General features: G+C 60.1%; 4 protein-coding genes across 4 annotated transcripts; 3 read left to right on the plus strand and 1 right to left on the minus strand.

Annotated features, from left to right (window-relative positions):
* The first annotated feature begins 877 nt into the window (after positions 1-877).
* Positions 878-3,819, plus strand: CHLRE_09g413700v5 (uncharacterized protein). The gene is made up of 9 exons (XM_043066337.1): positions 878-1,116; positions 1,213-1,406; positions 1,541-1,623; positions 1,719-1,798; positions 1,985-2,098; positions 2,293-2,399; positions 2,501-2,597; positions 2,844-2,938; positions 3,409-3,819. The coding sequence occupies exons 1-9, from the start codon at positions 1,114-1,116 to the stop codon at positions 3,677-3,679; spliced, it is 1,044 nt and encodes a 347-aa protein (XP_042921633.1). The 5' UTR covers positions 878-1,113; the 3' UTR covers positions 3,680-3,819.
* A 48-nt stretch (positions 3,820-3,867) lies between these two features.
* CHLRE_09g413750v5 (uncharacterized protein) lies at positions 3,868-7,481 on the plus strand. Its single transcript, XM_043066338.1, has 12 exons — positions 3,868-4,268; positions 4,335-4,410; positions 4,495-4,610; positions 4,748-4,891; positions 5,103-5,168; positions 5,288-5,350; positions 5,509-5,598; positions 5,712-5,876; positions 6,039-6,257; positions 6,419-6,536; positions 6,673-6,821; positions 7,011-7,481. Exons 1-12 carry the CDS (start codon positions 4,161-4,163, stop codon positions 7,170-7,172), a joined length of 1,476 nt encoding a protein of 491 aa, XP_042921634.1. The 5' UTR covers positions 3,868-4,160; the 3' UTR covers positions 7,173-7,481.
* A 46-nt stretch (positions 7,482-7,527) lies between these two features.
* CHLRE_09g413800v5 (uncharacterized protein) lies at positions 7,528-14,169 on the plus strand. Its single transcript, XM_043066339.1, has 21 exons — positions 7,528-7,828; positions 8,020-8,123; positions 8,274-8,356; positions 8,472-8,538; positions 8,822-8,901; positions 9,035-9,109; positions 9,269-9,319; positions 9,533-9,651; positions 9,787-9,870; positions 10,101-10,208; positions 10,430-10,442; positions 10,592-10,684; positions 10,940-11,032; positions 11,202-11,280; positions 11,391-11,522; positions 11,698-11,825; positions 12,053-12,153; positions 12,378-12,477; positions 12,619-12,669; positions 12,805-12,935; positions 13,204-14,169. The coding sequence occupies exons 1-21, from the start codon at positions 7,742-7,744 to the stop codon at positions 13,453-13,455; spliced, it is 2,031 nt and encodes a 676-aa protein (XP_042921635.1). The 5' UTR covers positions 7,528-7,741; the 3' UTR covers positions 13,456-14,169.
* A 13-nt stretch (positions 14,170-14,182) lies between these two features.
* Positions 14,183-19,777, minus strand: CHLRE_09g413850v5 (uncharacterized protein). The gene is made up of 12 exons (XM_001696760.2): positions 19,502-19,777; positions 19,312-19,431; positions 18,999-19,064; positions 18,687-18,726; positions 18,274-18,418; positions 16,941-17,041; positions 16,485-16,694; positions 16,280-16,338; positions 15,810-15,905; positions 15,444-15,586; positions 15,247-15,342; positions 14,183-14,587 (listed from the first exon to the last, which is right to left on the minus strand). The coding sequence occupies exons 1-12, from the start codon at positions 19,577-19,579 to the stop codon at positions 14,455-14,457; spliced, it is 1,287 nt and encodes a 428-aa protein (XP_001696812.2). The 5' UTR covers positions 19,580-19,777; the 3' UTR covers positions 14,183-14,454.
* Positions 19,778-21,044: the final 1,267 nt, after the last annotated feature.

The following is a 21,044-nucleotide window of genomic DNA, read 5'->3' on the forward strand; positions in this document are numbered from 1 at the left end:
AGCACTGTAACATGCACAGACACGCGTAACCAGCTGCGCAGGGCCCGGGATAGTCAGGGGCGTCCGCGGCGGGGGCTGGGGAGTGCCATAGCTGCTGCACCACCGTCAGAAGCGCCAGGCTGGTCCAGAGCGAGGGATGACACGGGGCGGGGGAGGAATGGACAATTTGCCGATCCGATCACCCCGTGTCATACATTTCTCTAGCTAGCTGGCCTTAATTTCAGGCAGGTGGGAACTTCGGGGACTGATCGTTCCAACGTAGACCATTCTCATAATCATGGCAGTTTCTTTGCTGGGACGTCCCAGCACTGCTGAATGCCTGGGCAAGAAAACCGGCTGATTGGGGACGGCTTGGGCGGGGCGTCCCAAGTGCGCTGGAGCGCACTCCCGGGCCATCCTCCCCACCAACTGACTATACCGGTCGGTACTGCTGTCCGTCGCAGGCGTGCACGCACTCGCTGCCCCTCGGGGTTCACTTTTACCCCATCGCCCCCGAAACTCCCAGCACCGAAGAACATGCACGGCGTGTTCTGTTCACGGTGCAGCCGTGTGCAGTGACTCCGGCGTTAAATTGCTTGCGCCCTCAGTCCCTCTCGCTTGTGTAATTCAGCATACACGGGGATCAACCTCTAAGAACTTGCCACCTTGCCCCTTGCTCTGGCCATCACGCCAGCCCTGTCCCCCCACACACAGTGTATCAGGGCTTGCTCTTACAGCGACAGCTCTCACCCCAGGGCACGCCCCATGGTCCACGCCCCATCACACCCCACCCCCATGGTCCAACGGTGCGAGTGTCCCGTGCACGGCCGTTGACGCGGATCGCAACATCCCGCATCTAAGTACCCATTCGCTAATATATATTACTGAATGGGATAAATGTAATACATACAAAGCACCCGAGACGGCGATACCGGTGTTTTCGCGCTGACCATGGCAAGTATAAGCCACTCGCACGGCAAGTATGAGCCACTCGCGGCAACAGATGTTTCAACCCAAGGCAAAGATTCAGCAGGTACACCTGCGAGCTCGCTTTTCCAGGCATGGAAACTCGGTGGCATTTGCCTTCTGTGGCTCATGGCGTCAAGCACCATTATCTTAGTCAACAGAATCATCATGGTGCGAGCAGGGTTGTGTGTGGGGGGTTGGGTTATTCTGGGCTCCATGGTTTCCGATGTGCCCCTCGTCCGACTGCCCGCGTCACACACGCGGCAGGTGGACCTGGACTTTAGTTACCCAATGGCCGTGGCTGCCATGGGCATGGGTTTTGCCAGCTGTGCTACGTGGCTGTGGTGCGACATGCTGAAGAAGGTGCCACCACCGGAGGGCGTCACGGCACGGTTCTTCCTGACCCGCATCATGCCTGTGGGTGCGTGCGGAGGCCTTACCCTGTTCCTCGGGAGCTCTATGTGAGTGGTTGTGTGCAGGGACGGCCGCATGAAAACGATTAGGGGCTTGCGGACCAGGATAACTGCAGATCTGCGGGGTGAGGACTGTTTTGCACGGGGCGGTGTGTTCATCACTAACGCGAACCAAAATGCAGGTACTTCCACCTGACGGTTGCATTCATCGAGATGTCGCGAGCGTCCATGCCGATTATGACTATGACTGCTCTGACACTGGCAGGTGGGGCTGCAGCAGTCGTACAGTTATGTCAGGGCGCCCAATTCTTTGCTGCATGAGTAGTCGGAGCGGCAACCGTGCATGCGTGCGACGTGCAGGAATGGAGATTCCCACACGGCAAGTGGTAGCAGCCGTGACTGTTGTGGGCATCGGGTCTGCTATCGCGGCATACGGCGAGGTACGGCGGGGGGATGCGATGACATTGAGCCACAACCGTATGTCTGGTGTTACTCCCCGTGACGATGGCGGGTGGCAGGCTTTCCCAAGCAGTCCCTTATTGCTGCTTTCCACACCTGTCACCACAAGTGCCCGTGAGCATCAGCAATTGCGCAAACCATATTGTGTACCCGCCCTGTGGTTGCAGATCAATTTGTCGCTGGTGGGCGGGCTGCTGGCGCTTGGTAATCTCACCATGGAGTCCGCGCGCATGGTTATGACTCAGTTTCTGTTGGTGGGCTGCAACATGCACCCCCTGCAGGTAGGTGCGTGCGTGTGTATGTGTGGGAGTATGTGCAAGTGTTTGCGCAAGAGGCCTATTGTATTCATTAGCGCAGGCGTCGCACATGACCATGTTCTGGCCACCTAGCACTACAATGGCCGGCATCCATGCACCTGCTACACGTGCCTACTGCCTACTGCATCCTACATCCGTGCGCAAACTTGCTTGTGCAGAGCCTCAAGCTCACTGCGCCCGCCACTACAATCACACTTCTGGCGGGTTCTATGTTGAGTGAGCTGCCAGACATGCGGTCAAGTGGCGCTTTTGGTATTGTGCGCAGGTGAGACCTACCGTGTTGCAGTAATCGCCAACGCCAGGTTGCCCGCGAACACAGTCGGCAACAGCCGAAGGCCGCAAATATCCACCGCTGTAACCGTGCAGGTACCCACTTCAGTTCCTGCTTGCCGCCTCCATGGGCCTCGTGGTGAACATCCTGTCAGTGGTGATCATCAAGATGGCGTCAGCAACAACGCTGAAGGTGGGCTAATGAGCAGTGGGAGCGAGATTTAGCAGTGGGCCGTTGTAAACCGTTGACCGTTGGTGGGGTTTACACGCTCAGGCGCCGGCGGAACACCACAGCATGCAGCCACGGCAGCCATGGGGCAAGGCGCCACAGCGACAATGTATCGTGCTGGCGCAACGTGAAGGCACGCACGGTAGCAATCTTGTCCCGGTAAGCATTCTGCTCATCGGCAATGCGCCGTCACCACCCAACCCCGTGCAGGTCCTTGCAGCAGTGCGCGGCCCACTTGTGGTGTTGTTTGGAGTCATGCTGTTTTCGGAGCACGTCACCCTCCTCGAATCCTTCGGCTATTCCATGTGAGTGGGTAACCTGTTTGGTGTGGACACTGCATGCGACCGCACAGCGTTTACCGGTGCGTTGGCTTGCCCCTTCCCCCGAAGGGGTAGGGGCAGAAGCCCTTGCGGTTGCATCGAGTCCCAGTCGAAGGAAAGCGTTGCGCCAGGGGACAGGGGAGGCGAGACCAGGGGAGGCGAACCTTGCACAGCTCCTAGCGTCTAGTGGAGGCGCAATACATGGGTTCCCTTGCGGGCCGCCGTCCTTCGATGACCCTGCGTCGAGATAGCAAATTAACTGGAGAAACGTCTTTCCTGGTCCCGGTCGTTCTGCTGGACAGCCCTTTCACAGTTCCCGGAGTGGTGTGTGGCAGGGGAGGTCAGCGCGAGGGCGGTTGAGGGGGAAGGGGCAAGCCGGGGTACTGCGTAGCGGTTCTCTGGCCCAGGCCCGCCTCGTGCCACCACTCCGTGACTCAACTTGCACATGCCTGCAGAGCGCTTGTGGGCTTTGTGTGGTACCAGTTCGCCCTTAATGCCCGATTCAAGGCGCCACCGGCATCGCCACAAGTCACGGTAACAAAAGAACAGCTGTCGCCGCCCCGACATGAAGGGCACGATGGGCGACAAAGCCGACAATCAAAGGCGCATCCGGACATGTCCAAACCGCTCATCCCGGCAACAGACGTGGACAACGGATCCACCCGCGGCGGGGGCGAAGGTCACCGGGGGATAGCCGTGGACAGTGCTGCCGCCGGAAAATCTTAGACACGTGAGCCTGCGCGGGAGCGGCTTCAAGAGCGGCTGGCCGTATTGCTTAGTTGCCTGCATTCGGCGATACACGCATCACAAGGGTCTGCTGCGTCAGGGTTGGCGCCCGGGGCTGTGGCTTTGTCCTTTTGTCGGGCTGTTGTCTTGGCTGTTGTATTAGTCTCATTTGTGGTGGGCAGTAATTACGCAGCTCCGTTGTACTTCCGGTGGGCAACCGATTGAAGAGAAGCTCGCTGAGATAAGTTTGAGAATGATTGAGCGGAATGGGACCCCTGGCGTGGCGTGTCAAGTCCAGCACCCCTGGCGGCACCGTCACTGCCATCAGGCTGTCGGGCACCCCTGGCCTTTCCTGAAAGCTATCGTAGTGCAATTAACACGTTTATGAACTGTGCAGAAAAGTCACCACACAGGCACAGCCGAAGAATTCAGGGGTCCTGCTCGTGATTGCCTTTTTTACCTGCTTGCGAAGTAATTTGGCATGGCTGGCCGCCTCGCATCGCTGCTTGCTGGCGGCACAGCGAGCGCCGCCCGCAAGACACTGGATGGCGTTTACGCGCACACCCCGCCGGGTGTCATAAAGTTTAATGTAAGGCTGCTCATGTCAAAAATTGTATAAAGAGGTCGACTGATTGGAACGCACCTTGGCGACCAGGATGTGGTAATTGCGAGCGGCGAGGGCTGCTGGCTCACCACAACAGACGGGCGGAAGCTGCTGGACATGGCCAGTGGTGAGTCGCCTAGATTGTGGACAGTGGTCGGCCCCAAAAGAGCGAGCCGGAGCGGGAACCCTAATCCGATGTGTGCGACTGCAGGCATCGGCGCGGTCAGCACGGGTCACTGCCACCCTGCCGTGGTGGCCGCGGTCCAGGCGCAGGCGGCGCGGGTAGTGCACGCGCAGCAGAACGTGGTGGGCGCGCACACCGCCATGGTGAGCCCCGACAGCAGCGCCTTGAGCTTGGTGGGGCGGAGGGCGGCTTGACATACGATGTAGCCGGCATGCTGACCTACCCGCAAGCTTGGGCGGTGTGCAAGCGCTATCAATTTACTATCCACGCCACGCCGCAGGTGGACCTGTTTGACCGGCTGTCGGGCGTGCTGCCGTCCAGCCTGGACCAGTACTTCCTGGCCAACAGCGGCGCCGAGGCGGTGGACAACGCGGTGAAGATCGCCAAGGCGGCCACGGGGCGGCCCAATGTGATCGCGTTCGAGGTGAGGCTAGCACCAGTGCCGGAAGGCCAAGACGAGGACGGAGGTGGAGGCTTGGGAGGTGGGCTCAGAAGCCTATGCAGTCTTGGTGGTGCCGTGGTCGGCGAGTAGGACAAAGCGGGAGCCGTGTGTGTGTCCGTCATGCGTCATGGGATTACGATGTCGGCAACTGTTGGTCTCTCCTTGGGTCTCTTGACACCCTTTCAACCTGCAGGGTGGCTTCCACGGACGCACGCTGGGCGCAATGGCGCTTACATCCTCAAAAACAATATACCGCCAGGTGGGGACAGAAAGGGCCTGGCAAGCATACGTTACTGAGGCATGCCAGTGCATGGTGGCGATGGCGTGTTCATACAGACCACAATGTCTTACGTGATCGTGTTGTATCCAACGCGCCAGGGATTCGGGCCAACCATGGCAGGAGTGCACATCGCGCCCTACCCTTACTGCCTCCACTGCAAGGTGAGCCTGTTATGCCATGCAGCTATCTCACACAAAGATGCATACGACGGTACACGGTATCTTTTGCGGCGCTCAGTCCAACTGGACTGTGTGTGTTAGAAGGGCATATGGGTCATTGTCGCGCTCAGGCACCTTTGCATCCACTGCATCTCCAACAGGCTCAGGCGGCCAGGGGGCACGCCGGCTACCCCACCGTGACGGGCGAGCGGCGATGCGCGGAAATAAGCTGCTGCGGGGGGCCACTGGATGTGAGTGCATTAAATCTGGCTTCGCAGCGCATGTGATTGTGGTTGTATGGGTTGGCCGGACTGGCGTCCATACTTCATTTGGATCCACCGCAGTGAGGCCTGGCCCCCTGCAGTCTCTGGAGTGGATGCTGGCCACCCAGTCCGCGCCCTCAGACACCGCCGCCATCATTCTGGAGCCCATCCTGGGCGAGGGCGGCTTCGTGGCGCCGCCGCCCGGCTTCCTGGCCGGCCTCAGGCGGCTGTGCGACAAGCACGGCATCCTGCTCATAGCGGACGAGGTGGGGCGCACAAGGGAGATAAGGCAGGGCTCTCGAGCAATGCGGCAGCAGCAGGGATCACAATGAAGGAAGCCAGCGCACGGCGGCAGGTGGCAGGTGGCGGTGTAAGGAGGGGTCATGCCCCGTGCGCCGAAGGTCTGCGCGCTGTCTGTTGTGCTCCAGGTGCAAACGGGCGCGGGCCGCACCGGCCTGTGGTGGGGCCACCAGCACTGGCTGCCGGACCCATCATCCGCCTCTTCACCCTCCTCTTCAGCACCTGCCAACGGCGGCGGCCCCGACCTCCTGGTGTTCGCCAAGGGCATCGCCAGCGGCTACCCGCTGGCGGGTGTGGCCACGCGGCGGGAGCTGGTGCCGGCGGAGCGCATGCCGCCGGGGACATTGGTGCGTGTGGGCGTGGCCTGTGGGGTGCTATGTTTCTTACGGTGGTGGTGAGTTCGCTCCTGTGCGTCCGCGCTGATTCTGGGCAGACTGGCGTGGCTGCTGGCATGGCTTTACCGAACTGTTACCCGGCCGCGGCGGTGTTCGTCTTGCACCCCACGCAGGGCGGCACGTACGGCGGCAACGCGGTGGCCTGCGCGGCGGCGGCCGCCACCATCGACGTCATCAACAACGAGCGCCTCACCGACAACGCGCAAGAGAGGGGGCAACAGCTGCGGGAAGGTATGCAACCACTGCATTTCCGTCCCTGGGACATGCTCACGTTTAGAGCGGCATTCGCACTTGGCATGCGCAAGCGGTGTACATAACGTTTGGTAGCACCCGCTCACACACACGGCTTCCAACCTCTTGCCTGCAGGCTTGGTCAAGCTGGCGTCTGAGCTGCCGCCGGGGTTGATTGCGGACGTGCGCGGTCGCGGCCTCATGGTGGGCGTGGAGTTTGGCGGCGTCACGGACGGCGGCAGCGCCGCGCCGCGCTTCGCCACACCCAAGAAGGGCGTCGCTTATGTGAGTGCAAACAAGCGTATGGCTCGAATCGTACGCGTATGGCTCCAATCGTACGCGCAAATGTGGTATGTGCTGGGTGCTGCATGGGCTCAGAGCGGGTTAGGGGGATCCATCCTGGCTGATCTGGCAGTTCAAACGTGCCTCCATCCTTCCTACTGGCTCTGTTTTCCATGGCCGCCCTGAGCGCAGGCCGTCACCAAGGCGAGTGCGGCCCGCGACATGCTGCTGCTGACGGCGGGGGCGCGTGAGTCGGTGCGCTTCCTGCCGCCGCTCACCATCACGGCGGCTGAGGTGGACATTGCCCTTGGAGTGTTCGGGGAGGCGGTGCGGGAGGTGGCGGCGAAGCAGTAGGTGTGCGCGGGATGCGCATGACTGTGTACCGTAGAGTTGACGTCAGCTGGAAGTGGTTTGATTGCAGTGACGAAGGCCGTGTGGGGTTGTGACGCCTGAAGTTCAAGTCCAGGGTCGGGGTGGAACAGTGACCAGGACTGGAACAGGGTGGCGTTCTACGGCCAGGAGCTCGCGGTTTGATGCGACGGGGTTGAGATTTGACGAAGTCACGATGGAGCATGGTGACCTTCGACGCCAAAGACACTGAGCCCTACCACGAATATGACAATCCATACGCATCGACTGCGTGTTTGTTGCCATCTACCTGTGTTCCCTGCTGAGGTGGTCCCTTGTCCTAAACCTGCTCAAGGATGAGCTCGTAGGATACTCACTAACAATAACATTTCTTGACAATGTGGCACCTAGTGCTGCTTGCTTCTGTTCTGCCGCTCAGCGTTTTGTCGCAGCGACTTTGCGAACGGAGTGGTTATTGTTCGCTCGGGAAAATCCAAGGGTACATCGGGCCCTTGGACACCGCAGCGCAACTAAAGGATGCGCTTGAAAAGACGCATTACAAAAAGGAGCTCATCATGTGGGCAGACGATCGGGTGACGGACGGGTCGCAAGGCTTGTACCGTCTGCGCGAGGCGGGCTACGCCCATGTGCTTGGCGTTCTGGTGAGCTGGCTTATAAGGGCGCTCAGCGGGGAGGGGAAACTCGTTGAATTTGAGGGCTCGGGAGGGGTCGCGGCCGTTGCAGGAACGACGACACGCTGCGGGGGACTGGAGGCCGAGGCAATCGAGGCGACCGGGATGACCGTGACCAGAGTCCGCCCTTGGTGGATGTGACGCATTGGCATCACGTGCAGGAGGAGCCGGTGCAGTGCGAGCGGTTGCGCTACGTGTTCCTGCCCTGGCTGGCGGATGAAGGGCCGGTGTCGTGCGGCACCTACGCCACCAAGGACCCCGTCACGTGAGTGCGCGGTTGTTTGCCGGGTGGTGGGTGATGATGGCCATCAAGGCAGCTGCTCGCGTCTTTATATGTTCTCTCGCAGATGCATGAGGTACTACGGTACCTGGACTTGCCCATGGACATGGCACGTTTGCACGCCTCCGCCTACAGGGGCAAGGACTACCCATTTAGATTCAACTACTTTGCCAGGGGCATTGGCATGCCCGCTTGGTGGAAGAAGTTCTTCACCGCAGGTGAATCAGATGAGGTGGTCGTTTGGATGCGCAGCTGCTTTGCGTCACTTTGCACGCTTGCCGCGTCGTGCTGTGTTGCTACGGCCTGAGCTCCGCTCCCTACGCGTGCCGACAGGCCGTGCTGTGGCCCTCGGCTATAACGTCCTTGCGGTTGACTTAGATGTCCTCATCATGGACGACTGGTGGGTAATGTCATGTAGATTGGTGCCAGGGAGCAATCGGCGGTGTGTTTTGCAGGTGTGTTCGTAGGCCAGGCATATTATGAGTGGCAGCATTCAAAGTGGATGCATGCCCTCCTGCACTGGATCTCGATGTGCTTGCATTGGTGTTGAAATGAGCTCAACATCTGGCCATGCGCCTTTGTCGGGGACTTCGGGGCTCGGAGATTTAAGAGGGACGACATCAAATGGCGGGGTATGCTCATGGCCGCCATGGATGAACCCTGGCATGTGTCCTTGCGCGCAGGTACTTTCGAGTAAAGCAGCCGCCGCTTAGTAACTACCACATGCTTAGTCAGAACGAGTGGGGGATAAACCTGAACTGTGGTGAGAGCGTTAACAGTGAACTGTGGTGAGAGCGTGAACTGGGCGGATGGGACCGCACGGCAGGTCAGGTGCAGTGTGGGAAGTGTTCTGCCTCCATGCTGTTGCCCTGACCGACACGTCCGCACACGCACAGGCTTCATGTACTTTCAGAACGCCTCGCCCACCGGCCCGGTGGCCTGGATCCTGTTCGACTACATGTACCGCGTGGGTGAGTCGGGCGCGCCACAGCTGCGCACCCAGCCAGCTTGTCGCATGGGCGAGGCATGGAGTAGCCGTATAGAACGTGCCGCTGCTGCCACTGCCATCGCTGATGTCGGTGTCCTGAGCTCCGCTACGCCTGCTCCTCGACCTCCACTGGGCATGGCAGTGCGTTGGGCGGAGGACGACACGTGGCTGGCGGACACGTCGCCTTCCTACCGTGAGTGGTGGCCAGGATGGCTGATAAGGCATACCGGGCGCAGCAGAGACCGCCAGCGTTGGTGAGGTAGAAGCCGTTCATGGAGAACGGGGTGAATATATGGGCGGGGGCGCCGGCTCCATGGAGACGGTGTGGGCATCATCACAGGCGCTGCGTCAAGGGCCGATGGCCATGCGTAGTCACCTCAGGCGCGCCCACCCCACCCCATGACAGGCACGAGCCGCGGCATGCCGATTACAGAGCAGGGCATGCTTCAGGACTGCGTGTTCAGCTGCGTCAACGGGCGGCCCACCTACGCCGCCATCCTCAACATCTTCCGGGACGACAAGGAGGTGAGCGCTGGGAAATGGCACAGGACGCGTTGCGTCGTATGCCACGGGCGCTTGTAACAGCGTGCTATGTCCGGCATTTGCATCTGGTGCCGCTAGCACATTGGCTCATGTATGCTCCCACCCGTTTGCACACAGGCCTACGCCAAGCTCAACACCACGGAGCACGAGCTGTTCCGGGCGCTGCATGACCCGCTGCACAAAGTCTGGGAGCAGCGCAAGGTGAGAGCGTGGGTGGTGGCTTCGGAGGGTGGGTGGGTGTATGAGCGGGTTACTGTTACCAGGTCTGAGCCTCGGGTGGATGGTGTGGGGGTTGCGAGTATCTCCAGTAGTTAAGCGTGCGTAAGCGGGGCGTGCGAAGGTGCGAGGTCAGGCATCTGAAACTTGGAAGCAATGATCTCACCCGCATTAACGCGGCCTTGACGCGTCTCTGATCCTGTCGAACTCTACAGACCTACAATGTAACGGGCGAGCTGGCTTCGGCTGTGTGTGAGCAGTACAAGGAGACTAACTGCGCGGCGCCGGTGGCCCAGGTGGCAATATCGACAGTAGAGCTCAAGGTAAGCGTGCGATAATTTTGGCTTTACCGTAGTCTCTGTATGCGTGGCTTCGGATCTTTGTGAAGACTAGGCTTCGGCTATGGAGTTTGTGGACCGCGCTGGTGAAAAGCTACATGCTGAAACGGCGCCTGAATCGTACACCGTCGGGGTCGTACTGACAAGTACTTGCCTGTACGCTCTCCCGGCCCCCCCCCCAACATTCCCGCACCTGCCACCTCCAGATGCCCCACAGTGGTAAGTTTATTTAGGGCTGCGCTAGCGCGAGGGCCCTGGTGTTGGCGTTTCCCCCTGGAATGCGATGTCAGGGGAGCCTTTCGGCCCAGCCTATGAAATGCAGGCATAACATGGTCCTGAGCCTATGCCGTTTGCATCGTGACCTGTAGGCGGCCAGTACCCGCTGCAGCTGGGCGGCTACCCCTTCAACAAGGCACTGGGGCCCTACGCTCTGGCCTACAAGGCGTCGTTCCAGGAGCTCGGTGGGTGGCTTACTTACACCTTCTCTGACGGTGAACTCTGACCTGTGCTCCTATCCTCAGTTCCATGGGGCAATGCTGAACTACAGCTCGAAGTGCACGGCGCAGTGGAGTTGCAACTATTATCGCCACTTTGGGCGTGGGCTGGGGCTGAGTTCAATTTGATGTGAGGGTCCGCTGAAGCGTCCTCATAATTCCAGTCTGTCTGAGCAGGAATCCGTACATGCATACACCGTTTTGCACCTCGCCCATACGCAGGCGTGCCTCTGCCGCCCGACCCCGAGGACCCCGCGACCGAGGCAGCGGCCCGCGCCGCCAAGCCCGAGCTGTTTGGCTACCTAGCCGTAAGGGGTGCGTAGGGGGCTGGGGCCTTGCAACGAGGCCGCTACATGTTGGCACTGGCCGACTGTCAACTAACTGGCAATACCACCCTTGTTTGTTGTAATGCATGCCGCACTTTGTTACTGTGTTTGCTAATGACCTAACCTGCGCACATTCCGCGTGTTATGCCTCGCTGCAGACGGCGGCGACTCGCACTGCCTGGGCTGCTGGGCGCAGTCCACCTGGATGATGGCGGGCAAGCACGGCTGGTGGCACCGGTGAGCACTGCAGGGCCACACAGCTTGCGCTTGTTCATTCTTGCGCATGACGTGCTCCGCAGTTCTCTTGACCTGCCCGTTTTCTGCGTGCCGCGCCCTGCCAACCGCAGCCACCTCGTGCCTCCGCAGCAGCGCGGCAAGATGGGGCTGGGCCACATGTGGGCGGCGTTGCCACCCGGTGACTTCCAGAAGCACCTCATCTACATGTGGACTGGGCACTGGAATCGGCGCATTGCCGCCAGGTAGGTTGTCCGCTGTGCTTGCGTACGGGAATGCTTTCAGGCGCCTGGAAACGTTGGTGGCGCTGGTTGAGGCGTGAAACACACACATGTAGGGTTCGCTACTTGCAGCGCGAATGCGGGTGCTGTTGAAGCAGGCGCCGTGATGATGGCACCGACGTCGGCACATGCACTGCAGGGCGTCTGAGGGCCGGCAGCGGATGTTCCTCTCCAACCAGCCTGTCAGCGGCCCCGGCGGCCGCGTGGAGGTGCCGGAGTGGAGGGCAGTGGTGGCATACGCGCCCGGCGTCATCCACTCCGGGCTAGGTTAGTGGAGTTGCGTGGCGGCTTCGAAGTGTGCACGACCTGAGCGTGAGGGCTGGGCTACGTCGATGCTTGTATTCCGGTACTCCGCAGCGCACAGCGGGCACCCTGCAAATGCAACGCAAAGCAGAGGCGCGGCCATGTAGGATGCTTGGCACGTTCCCCCGTGCAATACTCCAACACGTCAGTACGAGGCCGCTGTCAAGAACCACCCGTGTCGCCCTTCGCAGGCAAGGAGCAGTTCCTGGCTGCGGCCGCGGGCCTGGCGCAGGTGGCGACGTCGCTGAGGGCCATTGCGGCCTGGCCGACTGTGCCCTGTGACAGCGACTGGGTGCGTGGGCGCGAGCGGTTGGGTTGCGATACCGCCGGCTTACTTGTGCGGGATCGGTTTTAAAACCTGATGGCACCATCGGCGGCGAAGCCGTGCGGCCTAGTCACGCAGTACAAACCGCACAGTGATCCGTTGCATTGCCCTGCAGCGGCACCAGTGCCTACGGTGTGTGCACTTGACAGCAATGTGGTGCTGAGTGCTGACACGCCGCCGCACACACGCAGGCGCTGCTGCCTGAGGTGCGCGGCAAGATCCAGAAACCCATCAAGCACTCCGTTCCCTGGTCCACATACCTGGACACCACGTTCCAGGTGGTCCCGTTTGGTGGGTGTTGACACTGTGGCACGGGATCCTTCAGTACGTTGCATAATGCATCGGATGCATAGACATGTGTGCGAACTGGTGTTGTGGCAGACCATAGCGGTCATAGCACCAACACACAACTTCGCACCGCTTCGCCTGCAGGTGAAACGCTAGACACGTTACAGTGCGATTGGCCAGGTTTTACGCATGTCGGTGAGCAAGGGTCGCTTGATAGTTGGGCGTGTGCGTTTTGCGGCATGATGTGCTGTGACGCGGGCAACGCGTGCGATAGCACTGCGTGTATCTTAATCTTGCAACTGTCTGGCGTGTCTTGTGTGCCTATCGCAGACTGCATGGTAAACCGGCAGCCGCAAGGCCAGGAAGTAGGGCGTGGAATGATGGGGGTGGAGTTTTCAGCGCTGCGCATCGCACAGGGCGCCCGCGGCGCGCCCTCGCCACAGACCACCATCAACCTGGGGGTGAGTGTGCCACGCCCGCATACTCACGTGTGTATACTCATGCGGAGTTGCTGGTGCTGAGTCAGCTTTGTTAAGCAAGTTGGTATGCGTGTGTGTTGCACCCTGCTCACCGTGCTAGGGGTTGCGTTGCTTACTGTGGGCGGCCCGAACCTTTGACCCTGGAGATTGTGTATGCAATTCGCATGTTGCCACCATGCACTCGTCCCGGCATGCCCCCACCCTCCCCACCCGGCGTCGCGTCGCTCATGCCCTGTGCTGCCGCTTGCAGATGGGCCCCGCCCCCGCAGCCCCCGGCGTGCAGCTGGTTGATGTGCCGTACGCCACACTCATGTCGCTCAACAGCGAGGCGGTGCTGGACCGGCTGACACGGGAGTCGGTGGCGGTGTTCTGGCTGGACCGACTGGTGGGCAGCGTCACCAACATGACGGGGCAGGCAGGGGATGTGTACGGGCGGTGGCAGAAGAAGTGTCAGGCTCTGCACTACTACACCCTGCCGGCGGCGCACAGAGAGCGGTGGTAGTCCGGTTTGGATGCGTGCACAGCAAAGTGGCGGTGTTGGCTCGGTTATAGGGCTTTTCCGTGGTGGGGCTGGCAGGGCATGCGTAGCGGCGGCATGCGTACGTGTGCTGCGGTTGGCTCTGCTTTGGCATCGCAGTTGCTAGGCACCTGGTTTGGCTATGTGGCTGTGGAGACCGACCCCGTGGCTGTGTCAGAGGAACACTTGTCGGCGGGAGGGTCGCGCCCAGGTCGCGCCACTGTGCCAGGTGGCGCTACTGCTGAACCTGCCCACGTCTGTGAGTGTATTCCCAAACTGGGCAGCCGCCCTTACACTCGGGCCGTGACTGAGGATGCGCTGCGTGGGCACCCACGGCGGCGGTGCGCTGAGCGCATTGGTGCGTGTCGGCGGCTCAGGGCTGCCCAGAGCCGCCTGCACCGCATTTCACAGGCGCTATGTCGGGCATCCACGCCATGTCGGCCTTCGAAAGGAGCCACGGCAGCCCCTGCCAGCTTTGGGCACAGTGCGTGTGTAGCCTTGCACGCACCCCTGGGCTGGGCGCCGCCTACTGGGGGTCCGTATGCTAGCTGATTCGCCCAGGTGTGATGCCGGCGACTGCTATGCATGTACCCAGAGGCTTCTGGAGGGCTGGGGACAGGAGTGGGATGCAGCAGTGGGGCGTGGCGGCCTGGCGGGCCCAGGAAGTGCACGCAGGGCATGGCCAGGGCACCGTGGTGCGGCCCGACTTGTCTCAGCCGACTGGTTAATGCGTTGCACGTGCATACTCGGTAAGCTGCACCCTGCTCAAGGACTCAAGCTTCCTACTAGTGCGCGCCCCTCTTAGCCATGCCGCCTTGGGCCCCAGTGTGGAGCCCGTAGGCCACTAGTCCCCGCATGACATGCTCAATCAGTTTTAAACACTCCATCAGCGTCCTCTCCCTAGCCTGGGGCCAAGGTGTATCCGCTCTGCCCTGTGCAAGCCCCCAGCTGCGCCATGCCAACACTCTAGTCGCCTGTGACCTGCTAGGACTTGCCTCTCCCGAATAAAATGTACTCTGGTTGCGCCTTGTGCTTCCGAAGCAACTCCTCATAACCACTAAAGCCCGGCTGCCCATCCGGGTCGACGTGTCCGTACTGCGCTAGCGTCTCCTGGTACCTGCGCATGACGCAAAGGCACACGCACAAGAAGGGCACATGCTTCAAGTCAGATATCTGCTGCCAGTGGGATCAAGGGCGGCGTGGCGGGCCTAGCCTGGATGGGCGTCGCACCACGGCTCGCTACCTGTCAGCTCATCCTCCTGACCCCGCCCCCCCCACACACAAGGTACGAATGCGACATTGCAAGAAGGGACAGTCCAAGTAAGCACGGATGCCCGGCACCCAGGTCAAGAGGGACCATCGGCCCGAAGGGAAACCGCCCTCCCCCAAGTTGTCTGCCAACCTTCACCAAACCGTGCATTGTGTCTGCGCAAAAAGCGTGTCTCAGCTGCTACACCGTGAGTCGAAGCCAAGCCGAAGCCCGCCAAAGCCCCATATGCGTATAGCGAACTGCGTCTACGCACAACGCGCGGGCTACAGCACCTAACATAAAACCAGGTGCTCAAGACACACAGCCCGCCGAAGCCCAATCAAACGCAAGACCTGCAGCACAACAACTGCACGAAACAACCGAAAACCGTAGCCCAGGCACCCGACGCCCACACCCCAGAGGCGGGTTCAAGGCGAGGGAGGCGGGGAGTTCACATCATCAAGTAGCACCAGGAGCAGGCAATCCCCAGGACCCCGCGCAAGGAACGGTACGCTGAAGGCACTCACCTGCATCTGTTTGACGTGACGTCAAACCTAGACAGGAACTTAATTTCCTCTATCAGCGGGATGCAGGCCGGCCGCCGCGAGCAGTCCACCTGGTACCTACAGTTGCAGGAATGTGCGCGCGTATGCGGCATAGTCACGCATCAGCTGCCCCCGCTGCTAGCTCTTCCTGCCTCCGTGAGTGCCGCCCTGCCGCCCACCTCATCTGTTTGGACAGCTCGGATATGAGATGGAACATATAGCACAGCCGCGACTGGCGGTTCAGGTGCCGCATCGCAAAGCTCTGGGCGTTTTGCGCGATGCGCTGAGCCTCCGCGTCGTGGCTCTTGGCCCATTCAAGCATCTGCGAAAAGATGTCACATCAAAGGCACGCAGTTGCGGTTACCCAGGGCGCCCGCCCGGCCAGTCTGCGGCCAGCATCACACAACATGATCGGGCCCCCCGCGTGCGTTCGTGGCGCCTGTCCGTGCCTCCACATTCCTCCCACTGACTGACACCCTCCTGCTTTAAACGCCCCTATCATGACACCGGCTATCCGCTGCATCACGCGCGGGCGCCCTCCTCACGTCCAAGATGTCGTCCTTGTGCTTCTTCATGATGGGGACGTAGTGCTCAAAGGGCTTGATGGCGGGATAGTAGAAAGCGTAGGTCAGGCCCTCAGCCTGCAGGGTTGAGTGCGGGATCAATGCAACGAGGATAAGGTTAGGGATTGGGCCCTATTCCTGGGTTTGGCCCCTAACACCGCATGCACACTACCGGTAGTCTGATTGGGATAGCAATCTCTTCGCTCCATCACACGCACGCGCACCCGGCACCGCCGAGTCAGAAAGCGCCCAGCACGCAGGGGGTGGGGCCACAAAGCCCTGTGGCCATTCGCGACAGATCCGCCGCCACGCATTCTAAACCTGAGCCTACCGCACATGCTAATGGCCAGCAGCACCCAGCAGCCATTGCAGTGTAGCAGCGACGTTCCTGGGCTCGTGAAAGCCAAGATACACACAACATGTAAAGAGGCGTCATGCAGTCATGGGCTGACCTTCAGCAGAAGGCTGCCCAGCAGCATGTACTTGTCGAACTTTGAGCTCACAGCCCAGCCTGCACATGGCGAGGAGGAGCGTGTGTGCGTGCGGGGAGTAAACGAGGTAAGCGCACGCTGGGGGCGGAAGCGGGTTGCTCGGCGTGAACACACACGAACGGTAGCCCATTATGCTTAATCCTCATCTAACACGCCCACATCGCACCGTCTGTCGAGATCAGGTACTTGTACTTGTTCTGCTCATGCAGCGACACAGACGTCGCCACCGTGCCGTTGGTCAGGTTGCGCATGAGCGCCACCGTCAGCAGCTTGTCGGAGTGGTTGTAGTACAGGTCGTTGTAGTAGTTGCGGGGGCAGGGCGCGGGCGTGCCGTCCTCCAGCTTGAGGTGGCCGCGGTAGTACCAGGCGCAAAAGACTGTGGCGTTGGGCATGTGTGTGGAGGGTGAGGTTGGGGCGGAAGACCGTGGTGAGGCCGACGATGTGAGGACAGGACACGACCGGCAAGGCCATGGCAAGGCTGCGCCAGGTGGTCAAGTGCGAGGGTTGAGGACAGACGCGGCCTCCACATAAGTCCCAGTGCGCCCGCTGGGTGCACACCCACGCACGTGCGTGCACACATGCACGCACACACTCTCGCTCCCTCAGCGTAACGACCACTTACTGTTCCAGCGGCCAAAGGCCATGCTGCTGCGCTGCTCCCATGGCGTTTCCGACATGCGCTGCACTTCAGACATGATGGCATCAAAGGAGTCGCGCGGACACCTGGAGAAAGAGTGGGAGAGGTTTTGGGGTGTGCTACTTGCCCGATAAGGTCAAGTTACGCGCTGTGAACTCAGAGGGACACCCTGTTCCATATGCTGCCTCTGGGCGCGACTTCACACCGCCAAACTGCTCCGGACAACCTAGCCACAGGAGGCCGCTCGTCCCCCCGATATCGCTCGCAATGCCTCTGGTCACGTTTGGCCAACAGGTGTGGCCCTGGACGTCGGGGCTGTTAAGAAGTTCCGTCCTGGCGCCAAGTGGGAGGCCCGTGCCGACAAGAAGGGCGTGCACAACCCACGCTACTACACGGACCTCCCAGTGGGCAAAGGCGGGCCATTTGAGCCCGTGCGCGACGTCGCTGGGCAAGAAGTGGGTCGCGCTCGGTGAGTCGCACTCGCACTCGCACTCACACATACACACACACACACACACACACACACACACACACACACACACACACGCACGCACACACTCACTCACTCACTCACACACACACACACACACACACACACACACACACACACACACACTATTGCTCGTCGCGCGCCGCCGCGCTGACATGTTCCTTCGCTCTTGTTCGTGACACTCCCCTGCTGCCGCCCTGTGCTCTGTTGTCGTCTTATTCGCTCGTATGTGAGCATTTCATCGAGGATTGGGCGGAAGCTTAGACTTAGCGGCCAGGAGTAGCAACTCGGAGCAAGGAATCGTAGAAGTGCCTGGGCCTCACGGTACCGTGAGCACATGCATGGGTTTGCACCCTTGAGAGCGTGTGGACACTAATCCCCCCTCGAGGTTAGAGTAGCGGGGGTTGCGCGATTTTCGGTTGGTAAGACCGGCGGTTCTGCTGCGTCGCCTGCAACTCGAGTCCCATGAACTGTACTAGAGGACGAATGTTTAGAGGTCGAATGGGCTACACGAGCGTCACACAGGCGCGCATGTTGCGCGGTTGCGGTGTGAGTACACGTGGGCATGCCGGCATGGCGCTCCTGTTGTATGTTTGGCGCACACCAGCGCGGCGCACGGCTAGGGGACATGCGCATGCCAGATGACCCCTATAGACGTGCTCGCACCACATCTGAAACGTCCAAAGATTTTGTGCCCACCAGCGCCTCCCCAACCCCCATCCCTGTCCCCGACCCAGGTCCCGTTCAATCCGTGTTTGGAAACAGCCACCCCACTGACACATACACCCATATCAAGCCTTGTCAGCCTTACAGTCTCCTTCTCCCCACCTGAACGCGCTGCTGTACGGCACCAGCAGCGAGCCGTGCATCTTGTTCTTGGCCCAGGCCATAATGGGCGGCAGGCCGTGCGGCGCGAAGGGCCACGTCCACGTGCCGTCCGCCTTCTTCACCGTCTCAGCCGGCGCGTTGTCGTCTGTGGTGAAGTAGTGGAATGCCCGTGCCCAACGAGCGGGTTTCACGTTGTCATTGCATTGTCAGGGGAGGGAGCATCTCGATCACCGGACGTCACGATGATGGCTAGCCATCCACGCCCAATCACAACGCCCGGTCCATAGCCCCTCGCGCGAGGTTCACCCCTTCATGGAAAGCTCTGCAGACGCTATGCCCCATGGCCACGCGCCGATCAGCTCCTGCGCTCGGCCCCTTCCCAAAACACCCTACGCTAGACACACAACACTCACCCTGCCAGTACGCGAACTCCACATCCGGGAGCTTGTACACCTGGAGTTTGCCAGTCATGCACACATCAGCCAGCTCTTCCTTGTGATCTCTAACACCAGTCAGCGTGTTCTTGGCATGCACAGTGTCGACGTCTTCTCCTGTTTCTCCAATGCAGTGACAGTTTGCACCGCGACGTTCCCGCCTCCTGCCTCCACCCCCGCGTCTTGGTTCTCTCTCTCGCGCCCCCCTTGGTGGTCCCATTTCCTGACCAACAATGCCACGGCACAGCATGCTGGTTTTCCGAGCAGCCCCTGCCGCCTGTTGCTCCCCACCTGGCTGGTTTCGTACAACTCCAACAAGAAGCCGGGCAGCATGTGACCCACATTCCAGCCGTTGACCTGCGGGAGGCGGGTGCAGGTGAATGCTTGGCTCGTGGCTGGCGACCGGTGCGTGGCCTGGAACCTGAAAACTCGGGTAAGCCGGTCACGAGCCAGTCATGAGAGCAGTGAGCTTGCGCAGGTAGGGATGGCCGCTCAGCACGTCGTTTCCACTATGTTTGCGGGCTTCACCCCTTTCCCAACCCCCGGGCCTTTGCCCCCACCCCCCACCCCACGTCCTCACCCCTAACACAACACTGCCACATACCGGCTGGACATTCGTCAAGTAGACCGTCCCGTTCCTTATGAGGATGCGTTGCGACTTTGTGCACGCATGGTTTCGGACCTCAGTGGGCGGACACGGGTCGTGAAGACTACGAACCAAGTCCTGCAGCAAGTTGAGGCCGTGATGTGTTGCTGCTATGCCTCGCGCGACTGTGGACAGTTGCAATGCGCACCTCAGTGATGCCTTTCTCCCCCCATACGCTTGTTTCATTAAGAATGAGCTCTTTCAATGTAGGATGCAAATAGCACATTTCTATCTTTGCAGGGCGCCAGTCCGCTTTGATAAATGTAACGACGCTTGCTACAAGCGCCAAGAGCGCGAGTAACCCTCCATGCATTGTATCTTTATATTCTTCTTTCTTCGGCCTCAGATCACTTCACGCCATGATACTCAATGTTCGACGCTGTTGCTCCAGCTCAAGTCACGTGCATTTAATGCAGTTCATCATACCTCCCTTGCAAAAGCTAGAGTGGGGGAGACTATTTGCTGGACCCAGGGAGGGCATGTGGGTTCTAGCTGGACTGGCCGGACGGGAAAAACACACCGGCACAGCGTGTCGACCCCACGTGCAGCACGTCGTCCGCTGGTCACTCCAGCTCGCACGGGCGCGTGCCCACCCGCACCCATGCAGTCTTCTTGTGACCATGCTCCCATACATTGCGCTGCTCGCCCTTTCCCATGGCCAGCTGCTCGTCCTTCTGCTGGTGCTGCGCGGTAACTGCGTCCTGCCGCGCTGTGACCCTTTCACAGTGCAGTTGGCCCTTGTTTGATGGACTTCTTGCGAATATCTGGTTGCATAACTTTTAGCGGCTCGGTTCAAGGCCAAGTGCTATCGCCGCCGCGGCTAGGTGCACGGCCAGATGCCACGGCCCGAATGCCTGCAACGCCAGACACCTGGGAGGTTGCTGCCCTGGTCCGGAGTTGGCGTGCCCCGGCCCCCGCAGGGGGCGCGGCGCACCCATACGTTTCAGAAAGGGGGGGTCGATGCCAAGGTGATCCACACACGTTCCCGGCCCCCGCCGACTAGACGCAGCCAATATCTAGGCCATCAGTTACACAAAGTCACTGTACACAAGAAGGAAGTGGCCCCGGCGACGTAGATCCGTCACCCGACTCGAGTCAGGAAACCTAGATCGCGAAGGTAACTGTGACAGCAATAGGTTTAACACACTCAAACATATCCTATGAAATCCTCAGCTGCAAGAAAGACATGTTAGATGCCGATCTTATCGCAGACGCTCCCGCTGGTCCAGTGATAATTGTTAACACATAAATGGCTTCAATGTGGTCACCTATATACCTGTCAAAAGCCTCGCGGGCGCGTGGGCTGCGAGCGTGAGCATTTGCCCTAAATACAGCCGCGCTGTCAGCCCCAATAAATTAGAGCTATAAATCTTAGGAATTGGTATCTATTTATTAAGCCAGACTGGATTAGGAAGACGGTTTCGCCGCAACGAAGTTCTCCCGCTTTGTTCCGCAAGAGTCGCGCCGATTTGTTCAATACCTGCAGACTGAGTGTGCGTGCGGTATATGAAGTATATGTATATGAAGTATAGCAGCGATGCTGAGACTCTGTTATAACGTTTAGGGCTGAACGGTTTCGCCGCAACTGCGCGACGTCCAACCGTCCGATGTCCAACGCACAGCCCCGACCCCTCCCCCCAGGTTGTGCGCACGCCAGCATCCCCAATAAATACCTTTGGTCCAACGTATGT

The sequence above is a fragment of the Chlamydomonas reinhardtii genome, chromosome 9, assembly GCF_000002595.2.
Source record: "Chlamydomonas reinhardtii strain CC-503 cw92 mt+ chromosome 9, whole genome shotgun sequence".
In the NCBI taxonomy this organism is placed as follows: domain Eukaryota; kingdom Viridiplantae; phylum Chlorophyta; class Chlorophyceae; order Chlamydomonadales; family Chlamydomonadaceae; genus Chlamydomonas; species Chlamydomonas reinhardtii.